The sequence below is a fragment of the Euleptes europaea genome, chromosome 11 (assembly GCF_029931775.1).
Source record: "Euleptes europaea isolate rEulEur1 chromosome 11, rEulEur1.hap1, whole genome shotgun sequence".
Lineage (NCBI taxonomy): Eukaryota > Metazoa > Chordata > Lepidosauria > Squamata > Sphaerodactylidae > Euleptes > Euleptes europaea.
Window position 1 is genome coordinate 53,331,565 of NC_079322.1, and position 12,753 is coordinate 53,344,317.

A 12,753-nucleotide genomic window follows, 5' to 3' on the forward strand; every position below is an offset into this window, starting at 1 on the left:
AGCCAGCCCAGGTCAAAGTCACCTGCAGCATGACCCATTTTGCTCTGAAGGAGCAGGTTTCATGATACACGGGGAGTTTGGTATTAAATGCCATGCACCGCCTAAGCCTACTATGTTAAAATGAAATAAAACACAGCGGCTGAAAATCATTCTGATGCAAGAGATGACATGTAGTTTCTAGGAGGTAAGTTGACAGCCTGATGTGAAACTGGCTCTTGCCTTACACTGTTCCTAGCCGCTTACATATCATTCGCCTTTGCTCAGTTTTCACCCCAGCCATGACCTTGGCTTTATGCAATATTCTATTCTTTCAGTATCAGGATAGCAATGGCCAAACCTGACAAGGTTATTGTTATGATCACCAAGACCTCTTGGAACACTCCGCAGTGCTCAAAGTAACTATTACGCAGGCTACCATATGCAGTGAAACCAAGCAGGTAGGACAGAAACTACAACGCCCTTAGGCCACATCTTTCTTGGGCAAGGACAGTCATTAGATTCAATATATTTTGGTGTCACCTTTAGCATTCGGTGGAAGCAGTCACTAAAAAACTGGAGGCTTATTACTAATGAAAAGGGGACAGATACTCCTCTAGGGGAGGTGCTGTGGCTCAATGGAAGAGTCTCTGTTTTGCATGCAGGAAGTCGCAGGTTCAACCCCTGGCATCTCCAGCTTAAAAAGACCTCCAGATGTGAAAGACCTCTACTTGATAGCCTGGAGAGCTGCTGCCAGTCTGAGTAGACAAGACTGACCTTACATAAGAACATATGAAAGGCCATGCTGGATCAGACCAAGGTCCATCACGTCCAGCAGTCTGTTCACACAGTGGCCAACTAGGTGCCTCTAGGAAGACCACAAACAAGACAACTGCAGCAACATTATCCTGCCTGTGTTCCAATGCACCTAATGTAATAGGCATGCACCTCTGATCCTGGAGAGAACAGGTATGCATCATGACTAGTACCCATTTTACTAATAGCCATGAATAGCCCTCTCCTCCATGAACATGTCATTCCCCTCTTAAAGCCTTCCAAGTTGGCAGCCATCACCACATCCTGGGGCAGGGAGTTCCACAATTTAACTATGTGTTGTGTGAAGAAATACTTCCTTTTATCTGTTTTGAATCTCTTACCCTCCAGCTTCATAGACATAAGGCGGCTTCATATGTTGTGTGCCTTCCTCTGTACTCTCCGTTCAGCTAGGTAGAAACTTAAGTAAAAGGTAAAGGTCCCCTGTGCAAGCACCGGGTCATTCCTGACCCATGGGGTGACGTCACATCCTGACGTTTCCAAGGCAGACTTTGTTTGTGGGGTGGTTTGCCAGTGCCTTCCCCAGTCATCTTCCCTTTACCCCCAGCAAGCTGGGTACTCATTTGACCGACCTAGGAAGGATGGAAGGCTGAGTCAACCTTGAGCCAGCTACCTGAAACCGACTTCTGTCGGGATTGAACTCAGGTCATGAGCAGAGCTTTTGACTGCAGTACTGCAGCTTAACACTCTGCGCCACGGGGCTCCTCGAAACTTAGTCTGCTTGTTTTCAAATGGGATAAGTGGTAATACAGAATACTGTCCATTTTGTTTTTTTACTGTTTGAGCTTGTCTTTATTGCACTGTTACTGATGTCTACTGTCATCATAAACCACCTAAAAGATACTTATATGCAGAGATAGGGCATATTTCAAACTAACTAACATATGATAAATTATTGCCTCTCCCCTCTAGAGAAGGTATTTGAGCACCAATTCTTTGGCAAGCTCATTGGAATATTCTGAACTTTGGTCTAAAACAGGCACCGAAACCATGTGTGAGAGGGCATCAACTAAGAATATATTATTTTAGACCTATATCCTTCATACCACTGTCAGGTTTCTTTTCTTCCTTTAGGTGCAAGTTGTACAGATATGTTGTATTTCTACTAAAAAAATGTAAGAAACAATGCATCGATGGAGGGAAAATCCATAGAACAGTGGTGTGCTTTTTTTAAGGACCAACCACAATATCACAAAATACTGAGTGCAAATTCCTCTCAGAATTCTTCACCAGGCTAGATGTTAAGTGGAAAGGGGGATGGGATGCTAAAAGAGTCCCAAAGTCTGGAGGTTGTAATTTTCTTAAAATGGAGAAAAGGAGGTGTTGCGGGCTTAATTAGCTCACATGTTGTCGGGTATAAATAGGACCCCAACAGGCAGTTGGTATTAATGAGAAAGATTAAATCTTTCCCATTGATAAATAATAATAAAAACCCACAGTTCGTCAGTTCTCATTTCTACCAGGAGATACAAAATAATGCACAGAACAAGTGATCCAACTGAATGGAATCTCACATCTCTTGTGGGCTCTCCTGCCCACGGCTGACCACTTTTGGTGGCACAATGCTGTTCAGTCATCTAATGACACGGTATCCTGAAATTGGTTTGTCCAGATCTCATCCTAACAAAGATAAATCTATTATTTAGTACCAAGTCATCAAGCACCGGCATATAGATTACATACATACGTTTTCTACAGAAGTGACCAGGCTTAAACATTGAGGGTACTCGGTCAATACAGGACACTGGCTTTGAAAAAGCACTTAATAAACATCAGTTTAATCTTACATGGAAACCAATACTCATCCCAGTGTCTTCTGTGAAGCATGACATCCAAAGGTCAAGAAAGTCAGAGATACAAAACATATCCACAAATGACACAATGTCAGACATTTCCACAGCTTTCAGGAGTAAAATTAAGCCATTTAACTTACCTCATCAAAGCCATTATCATCTTTCTTCAAGGCTTTAAAAAAAAGAGAGAAGACAGAAAGGGTTACTTGAAATGCATCAATAAGTTATGGAATGCTTGGATACAAAGTCAAAGAAAATATTCCTGTGTATTTATAAAACATTAACATTCATAATACATTCTGCACACCAATATCAAAAAGGTGAGCAAGAAACAGAGTCGGAGAAAATACATAACATATCTTTTAACTAATATCTAACACAATATTCAGCTACGCTGACATTAGTCACATCCCAATGGAGACCCAGACTGGCTTATAACACTGTTTGCTCCTTCTCCATTTTATCCCCACAACAATCCTGTGAGGCAGGTTAGGCTGAGTGTACATGGCTGGCCTGAGATCACCTAGCAAGCTTCCTTGGCAGAGTGGGGATTTGAACCTGGGTGTCCCAGTTCCTAGTCTGACACTCTGCTGTATTTAATTCTAATTGAACATTCACAATTTATGTGAGATTCCAAGCCAGCTGGCAGCTATTACATAAAGGTCTCGTCATACAAAGGAAATTCACAATGTTCCCAGTTCACACCCTAACTAAAACTAACAATTCCAAAAGAACACACACTGCCCAAGGTGTCGTCCTGGATAGGAAAAGTACCGCCTGTAATTTCTTCCTGTCCTTCCCAGTCACTCAAGTGATTCAAGTACTGAAGAGCCACAGCCAAGATTAGTGGATGGCCATTCATGACAATAACCACACTGCCATGGGGAGGGGCCGTGACTCAGTGGCAGAGCCTCTGCTTGGCATGCAGAAGGTCCCAGGTTCAATCCCCGGCATCTCCAGTTCAAGGGACGAGGCAAGGAGGTGATGTGAAAGACCCCTGCCTGAAACCCTGGAGAGCCACTGCCGGTCTGAGTAGACAATACTGACTTTGATGGACCAAGGGTCTGATTCAGTATAAGGCAGCTTCATGTGTTCATTTAGGGAAGAAGGGAGATTCTAGCGAGCGTGACTGTAAAGCAAGGATTTGCTTCCAGCTTTCAGATGCCTGACAAAAAGTGAAAGCTTCTGGGTACCCTGGCTGTGAGCCACTAATATGCTTACTCTTTGTAACCCTTTTTCTACTTCATGAATTTAACACGGGGGGGGGGGGAGTGTAATGACCTTAGAAACCCAGATCAAGAAAAAATTAACAGTGCAATGTTAAGCAAAGTTACGCTGTTCTAAGTCCACTGAAGCCAAGGTGGAACACTGCTTAGGACTACACTGTCAGCTATTACGCTGTCTCAGCCTCAAAGTCAGAGATATACACAACCCTCGCTAACTTTGAATTTCCTGGCAAGTTAGTAAAAGTTATTTCACGAACGTTGTCCACCAGGCAGAACCAAAGGCTGCATGGCAGCGACTCTCTCCAAGTCTAGGGTTGCCAGGTCCCTCTTCGCCACTGGCGGGAGGTTTTTGGGGTGGAGCCTGAGGAGGGGGGAGTTTGGGGAGGGGAGGGACTTCAATGCCATAGAGTCCAACTGCTGAAGTGGCCATTTTCTCCAGGTGAACTGATTTGTGTCTGCTGGAGATCAGTTGTAATAGCAGGAGATCTCCAGCTACTACCTGGAGGCTGGCGACCCTATCCAAGTCTCACACCTAGAAGGTTTATTACAACTAGCGTTATCAGCTTCATAGCCAGATAACTAGACCAGCTGGGCAATTTTGCTGGCAAGGCCTGGGTTTCAAACAACAAAATTATCAAAATGCTTCTTTTCCCCGCTGCACAGACTGCAACACAGTACAGATTTTTCCACTGAACTCAGGATAAGGCTTTATTATTAAGGAAGCAAAGAGAAAAATGTTATGTGAGCACAGGAGAAGAGTGGGAATGGAATTGCAAACAGCCTAAATTCCGCATCCAGTGTGCACCGGCCAAATTAAATGGTGGTAACCTGGGCACAGAAAAAAGAAAGCCCTGAATTTTACACTAAGGGCTGGCAATTACTCCTTTGTAAGAGTTCTGGTGTTGGCACAGACTCTTACACTTCCACATCCCCTGCTTACTATGAAAGGGTGTCCCCTTGAAAAAAAGAATACACACTGAACAATTGCAAAAGCATAATAGCCAAAGGAGTTGTAACAAGGGGTGGGGGGTTGTATATATACTTCAGCTTTCTTAGGCTCTATCCAACTGGCAGGTGGCCATTCTAATTCTACTGATCCCCATCCGGTATCATTACCACAGTGAAGCCACACAAGTGGTAATGGTGACATAAAGCCAGCTCATACTCTGCTCAGCGAAGTCATATTCTCAGAGTCCCCTCATCAGCAAGCTGTGCACACAGAAAACTAGCAGATGTAGAAGAAGATTTGTTCAGAACTAGCAGTCCACAGGCAGCAGAAACCTTTCTTTTAAACACTCTCTCCTCCCATGAGGAAAGCGAAGGCAGTTAGTTAGGCCCTCTTCTGATTTGTAGAGGTTATTCACAGTTATTCGTGTGGATTATAAATGTGTGTTATTGTCATAGGATGATCCCCTGGGATGTAAATATTTGCTCCAGACTTGGAATTTGGCTTTGCTCCCAAGAACATTTTTCCTCTTTACATCAGAGATAACCCTTTATACTTAGATTCGAAAGGAATTATTTACTCAAGCTTTACATGCTACATTTTTAAAGCTTTCAAGAGCCTGGTTTGCAGAACTACGCTAGTCCAAGTATTATGCGAACAGTTTTGCAGACAGATTTAACATTAACAAGTTCCCCAAGTGTATAATAAACAGAGGAATAGAATGGTACCCTGCCATTAATTCATGCACCATCCACATTTAGAATACTGTTTACAGCACTGGAGTTCCCAACTAAAGGGGGGGAAATCAAAGTGGGAAATGATACAGGAAAAGTTGAACAAAATGGGGGAAGTACGTGGTCCCTACAATGAATGGAAATTTCTTCCCTATGATCTGATGTTTAAAGATGCAACTTCCATTTAAAAAAAAAACTCAATGGGGTGGAGAGCATAGGGAGAAAAAGCACACTTTGTGCTAGAGTTTTGAAAGATTATGAGCATAGAGAAGGTTAGCAAGAAGTTTCTTGTAACACTAGAACTCCAGTCCCAGGCTGTCTTCTCATGTAGGCTGTCTCTTGAATGCATCTGTGTGACTGGAAAGGGTTAAGTAGGTGGTACTTTTCCTATATATGGCAATACTCTGAGTAGCGTATGCATTCTTTTGGAATTATTGGCTAATTTCATTGAGTAAGAGCTGAGTTTTGGGAAAGACAATTGTGCCCATGCTTCCCGGCACTCTTAACGTTAAGGCCCTAAATGGCTTGGGGTCAAGGTCCTTGAAAAAATGCCTCCTCCCATACTGCCTGCCAGCTGAAATCTTCCTCACAAGCCCTCCTCTCTGTGCCCCCATCTGACAAAGTGAAGACCAGAGACAGGGCTTTTTCAGTAGTGGCACCACACTGGTAAAACGCCCTTCCCCTTGAGGCTCACCTGAAACCTAGTCTACTCTCTTTTAAGCACCAGGCCAAAATGTTTCTTTCTACCCAGGCTGTTAGTTATGGGGTTTTCTCCTTACATCACTTTTATAGTCTGCTTTTATCTTAGGGAATATTTTATAGGACTCCTTTTAAGCTGCTCAGTGTTTTGTGCTTCTTTATGCTTTGGCTGGATTTGTTTTCAAACTGTTAACGACTTTTACTGTGTTTTATGTTTTATTTTGTAAGCCACTTCAAACAGGTTCTCTGGAGAGGTGGCTGAAAAAAATATTGTATAAATAAGTCCTTCTTCAAACCTTTCATAATTAATGTGCAGAACTGGCTGTTGCAAGAAAGGCCCAGCTTAGACATTTTGGCAGCTTTCACTTCTGTTTGCTTGAAAAATCAAGGGACTGGGCACAGCAGAAACTGCCCATATTCCATGGGCACTTCTCTCAATGGCTTTTATAAGGCACAGCGCTTCCAGGAGCCCTCGGCCATTGGGGGTGTTGACTGCAGACCCCTGCCTGAGACCCTGGAGAGCCCCTGCCAGTCTGAGAAGACAATACTGACTTTGATGGACCAAGAGTCTGATTCGGTATAAGGCAGCTTCATGTGTGTTCATGTGTGTTCAAATCATGACACACCGACCCTCCAAGGTTTTTCACTTCAAAATAGTCCCAAAAATCAATTCACCAATAACTATCAAGTATTGCCACCAATAATGGAAACATAAAGAAATGCATTCTCTTTTTAAAAAAAAATATCTCCTATGTATTATTGATTTAATTCGGCAGTTTCATGAGGTCCTCATATCACCCCAAACAAGGAGTTATTTAAACACGAGTTTCTATTTTAAGTAAATAACTCATTGAGTAGCTCTTTGACTAACATGAGGTTGTGTTATGTTTTATGTTAATTTGAAGGAGTCCCATATACACCAGCTAGTCAAGTAGGAGCTTCCCGCCCCCTTTAGGAATGTCTTTTCAAGAGCTGATGCTGGCATAAGAGCAGTCTTGACTGATGGGACCCCAGAGCACCCAACCAGATACCCCTGCAAAGCTTACAAGGAGAATTCACAGAGGACAGCCTCCCCCAGTGTTGCCACCCTGGTACTGGGGAGGGGGCGTGGCTCAGTGGTAGAGCATCTGCTTGGCATGCAGAGGGTCCCAGGTTCAATCCTTGGCATCTCCAGTTAAAGGGACTAGGCAAGTAGGTAATGTGAAAGGCCTCTGCCTGAGACCCTGGAGAGCCACTGCCAGTCTGAGTAGACAATACTGACTTCGATGGACCAAGGGTCTGGTTCAGTATAAGGCAGCTTCACGTGTTCAAGTGTACTGGTATGCAATGGCCCCACTGCCTCCAAATACAGAGGTCCCTTTAGCTATCAAGAACAACAGCTATTAATAGGCCTCTCCTTTGTTAATTTGTCAAATGCACTTTTAAAGTCTCCCTCCCTACCAGAGGACTGGACAGTAGCAAACGTAATATCTCTTTTATTAAGTAATCAACATGAAATCCAGAAAAGCACAGGCAACCAGTCTACTATCTGTATTCTGAATAATTTTGTGGACACTTATTAAAGATAAAATTATTAGGAAGATTGAGGAACAAGCCCTTTACAGCATAACTTGTGTACAGGGAAGTCCTGCCTCATCAAATTTTGGGAGCTCGCTCAGGGTGAAATGAGGATAACTACAACCCATTAAAATTATAAACCTGGTCTTCGTAAAAGTTATTGACAAAGCCCCTTACCCCAGGTGCTTGAGTAAACAGAGAAGTCAAGGGATAAGAAGACAGATCTTCTTGTGGTAACTGGTTATATTATCAGACGCAAGTGACAAGGGCAAATGGGTAGCTCTCACAAAGGCAGCAAGCAAGCCGTGGGGTCCCACAGAGATCAGCACTGAAACTGGTGGAGTTTAGTTTGTTCACAAATGATCTGGAATTGGGGGTAAGCCAAACCATATCTTCTGCCATACATGAATGATTCGTTTTGCAGAGAAGTAATTCCTTTTGTCTATCTTGAATTTACCGCCAGTGTTTTTATCTGATGACCCCAACATATTACAAGAGAGAAAAATTATCTGCTCACCCTCTCAAACAAGGCATTATCTTATAAACCTCTATCGTAATAGCCATTAGCCAACTTTTTTCTAAACTAAAAAAAAGCTCCATAATATAGAATCATAGAATTATAGAGTTGGAAGGGATCACCAGGGTCATCTAGTCGAACCCCCTGCACAATGCAGGACATTCACAACTACCTCCCCACCGCACACCCCCAGTGACCAGAAGATGGCCAAGATGCCTTCCCTCTCATAATCTGCCTAAGGTCACAGAATCAGCATTGCTGACAAATGGCCATCTAACCTCTTCTTAAAAACCTCCAGGGAAGGAGAGCTTACTACCTCCTGAGGAAGCCTGTTCCACTGAGGAACTGCTCTAACAGTTAGAAAATTCTTCCTAATGTCAAGACGGAAACTGTTTTGATTTTAATTTCAACCAGTTGGTTCAGGAGCAACAGAAAACAACTCATTTAATCATATACTATGATAAAAGTAGTTTATATACTTTCAACGCACAAACTGGAAACGATTTGATGGGGGGAAAGTTTTGATGGGTAAAGATTTTTGCCAAAGAAGCAGGAACAAAAACTCTAAGACAGATAAAATGTGCCTAGTTATTTAAGGAAAAATAGAAACAAACAAAAGTGGTTACTGATATCCGAAATTTGGATGTGGGCAGCTAATACAAACTTCACATCAGCAGGGGCAAGGCTGCACAGTATGTACCAGCAGACAGATGAAAGATTAGAGCTACAGAAGTGACTAGGCAGTGTGGTGCAGAAGTTAAACTAGGGCTGAGGAGAACCCAGGCTCAAACCCCCTAGGGTTGTTGTGAAGATAAAAGACAGAACTGTGCACCTTCCCCTCCCTCCTCCCTTTTTTTAGAAAAACTTTTTTTAAGCTTTCAGCTAAAAGATGTCCCGGATAACTCAAAAACTGACATTACTTTAAAACATTGGTTCAAATAAAAAATATTGCTCTACCAGTTTGGAATGTTTCCTGCTTCAGTGAGCTTATTGAAAATAATAAAACATATCAAAAACGGAGAGCCTCAGGAAGAAGAATTAAACTTGTTCACTTTTGCCTTAGGTTGCAATGGGCTTTCAAAGCCGGACGACCAGAAACAAAAGTACGCTTTGCATTCAATTGGCTGCTGCTGCCTTTTTTCAACCGTTCACAATCAGGCTCGTGAGAAAGTCCGCAGCGCTGACTCTCAGAGCATCGTTGCTCTTTGCTATCCATCTCTTCCAGCAGAAAGAGCTCCATCCTTAACGGTACAGAGGATACTACTATGCATATGCCTAGCAATGAATGGTGAAGAGCTCACTGCTAAGTTTATTTGGAAGGGAATTATCCTGAATTCCAAAGGGACGTGCTCCGTAGCAAGTATGCTTAGATTCAGAGCTTCACACTGCGTTCCAGCATACGCTGAAGTCCTTTTCAAATCAATGGTACTTATCTGGAAGTAAAGACATCTCTAAAGAATTCTAGGAAACGCTCAGAGCCGGGCTGTGAAAGCAGGAAACCTGTGCCTTATTCGCCTTCAGACTAGCAGCACACACCCACACTTTACTCCAGGCGAGGATAGTAATAAAAGTTAGAGATACAAAAGGCTCCCCGTGTCAGGCGGGGAGTGGGGCGGGGGGAGAACGATCATAAGATTTGACAGAAACAGACCATTCACGCCAAACCCAATCTGAACAGTTTGTGGTTACTATTTCTGTATCACTTTGGCCGGGGGACGAAACACACAACCCCAGAAACAAAAGGAGAGCCTAGCAGCGCATTTGTTCTGCATTGTGGATGAGCCAGCACGCTCTTTGTAAGTCAGCTGGGCAGCAGAACTGTAGATTTAGGGCGTATTAACCGAAAACTCAAGGAAAGGGGGAAGGGTCAGTTAGAAGAGAGGGGAAGACTTCCACATCCAAAGTTAGCCTGGCTGGAATATTCTGACCAAAGTCCAAATTCCAAGGATGGTTTCCTCTTACCACTGAACCATCTGGGAGGCTCAAAGCCGATTCCTACTCCATCAACGGAGCAGTTAAAAGGCATTCTTTCCCTCTGCAGCTTTACCATGACTGCTATTGAGCACGGCCACTGGTGCCCAAACACAAGAAATTCCTGTTATGGCAAGGATTCCTAAGGTTAATGGATATGAGCTACAAAGCCACCCCATTAAATGCCAGTGCTCATTTAACGCACTTATTATCCTCTTCTCTGGAGAAAAAAGGAGGACAGCTAACATTTATGACTCATTTCTTCTCAATATACATGGCCCAATTTCCAGCTATATAACGCACACAAACACCCCATATTGGGCATGCTGGTAAAACTCTCTTCTTGCACCCCAGTTCAACCAAGGCAGCTGTCACTCAGTCACAGACACGTGTTATAGTCCCCTTGCCACACGAGCCATTCCCACACATTGTATGCACCAGAGTGTTGTGATTTTACCCGCGATGGGTGCGATCCAACGCAGATTTGAACTCTCACTCTGTGCGATAAACGCACGCATTTCGCAGCCCTGAAGTAAGCAGCCGCGCCGGGCTCTGCGTGACGCCGCTCCAGGTTAACGCGCATCGGATCGGAATGCGACGCTAACATCCATCCAGATGTTGCACGCTCCAAAAACAAAATAGCGTCCAGGGAGCGTAGTGACCACATCAACGATCTAAACCCATTAACTTCAATGGATGGAGACGAGCCTAACTGCGTTGAGGGTTGCTCCGTAAGAGCTTCCCCAATGGGCCATTTATGCACGGGAGGTTCCGCCTTGGCTTTGCCGCTCTCCAGATGCACATTCCCCCCCCCCATCCAAATTCTTAAAACTGCAAAATAATCCCCCCCCCCCATGCAGAGTTTGGAGCATTCAGATGGGGCAACCGGGCATCTAGAGAGCGGCAGATCCAAGGCGAAACTTCCCAGGCATAAATGGCCCGTGTGTATTCTCTGGGGTGAAGATCCCAAAGCGGGGCAATGGAGAGCCGGCCGCGCGACCCCCGAGGGAGGCGCCAGGGGAAGGAATGCCCCGCTCCGGGCAGGCGAGGCGCCCCTCCTGCAGCCGGGGCCAGCCCCACGGCCCCCCCGCCCCGCCCCGCCCCGCCCGCCGGCCGCTCACCGATCCGGCCGAAACTCTCCGACAAAGTTCGCCGCAACTTTTTCATCCTGCTGAGCTTCTTCTCGGCGGCGGGCTGCGAGTCCCGCAGGTCGCACATCTGGCGAGGAGGAGGCCGGGCTCGAGCCCCGCGCCCCCAGTCCGCGAGGCGGGCCGGCGCGCTCCCGCTGGGGGCTCCTCAACCCGGTCGGAGGGGCTCCCCCTCTACGTGGTGCCTGGAGCGGCAGCAGACGCCGCCGGCGCAGCCTTCCCCGCGCCCATCGCTGCCTTGCAACGGGGCAGCGCGCCCCGCCAGACAATGAGGGGTGGAGGAGGAGGAGAAGGGAGAGGAAGGGGGCTTCTCCCTCTAGGAAAGGGGGGGAGAGAGAGAGAACAATCCGGGGGGAGGACCAGAGCGGAGAGAAGGCCAAAGACCCGGGGACGGAGGAGGAGGAAGGGAGGAGGCAGCCCTGCGAACAGAGGGAAGGCAAGGGAAAGTCCTGCCAGGAGAGGAGGCGCCGCCAGCTCCGGCGAAGGGCTGCCCGCCGCTAAGGAGAAGCAGCTGCTCCGGCCGCCCTCCCCTCGGAGGGGGAGGCTCCCAGGCCGCCCACGCCCCGCCCCTCTTTCCCCTTCCCGCCTCGCTCATTGGCCCGGCCCGGGGACGCCGGCTGGCCGGGGGGTTTCTCTTCCCTTTCTCCCTCTTTCCCCCGGCCGCGGCGGGAGCTTTTGCTCCCCTTGGCCGTCGGGGCGCGCGCGTCCTGGAGGAGAGGGCTCGCCGTGGCTACTAGTGAAAATGGAGACTAGTCCCTTTTTTTTTTCCTTTTAATATATTTTTTTATTATACAGTTCCATACATTTAATTAACATTGTCATTTAATCCCTTCTAAACCTTTGTTTTGATCTACAATATATAATACTACTACATAAATCTACTCTGTCTTCCCTCTTCTATCCCAAATGGATACTAGTCCTGATGCAGACCTGCTTCTCCAGGATCAGAGGAGCAGCCCTATTATCTTGGGTGCTGTTGAGCACAGGCAGGATGGTGCTGCTGCAGGCGTCTTCCTTGAGGCACCTGGTTGGCCCCTGTGTGAGCAGACTGCTGGACTTGAGGGGCCTGGGTCTGATCCTTATACATATTACCTGACAACTCCTCGTCTCTGTAGAGCTTTTTGCTTGGCTAGATTGAATGCTAACCCTTCTATGGTAATGCAGGACAGAATTCTGAATATACCATTCTCAGACAGGATCTGCCCTTGCTCTTCTGGCTCTATTGACACATTCGCCCATGCCCTTTTGGAATGCCGCTTTTACAAGGAACTTCAACCGCACTGTATTTCCTCCTTTAATATACAAATTCAATGCCTCTCTGACTGACATAATGCCTTTTTTTACTAAGCAAC

General features: G+C 45.8%; 1 protein-coding gene across 1 annotated transcript in view; it reads right to left on the bottom strand.

Moving 5' to 3' along the window:
• The window catches only part of CDK14 (cyclin dependent kinase 14), a 242,454-nt gene extending 230,983 nt beyond the window's left edge, over positions 1-11,471 (bottom strand). Inside the window, exons 1-2 of the mRNA XM_056857332.1 lie at positions 11,375-11,471; positions 2,744-2,775 (exon numbers count right to left, since the gene is read on the bottom strand). Coding sequence (XP_056713310.1) covers positions 2,744-2,775; positions 11,375-11,471 — 129 coding nt within the window. The remainder of the gene's footprint in view (positions 1-2,743; positions 2,776-11,374) is intronic.
• Positions 11,472-12,753: the final 1,282 nt, after the last annotated feature.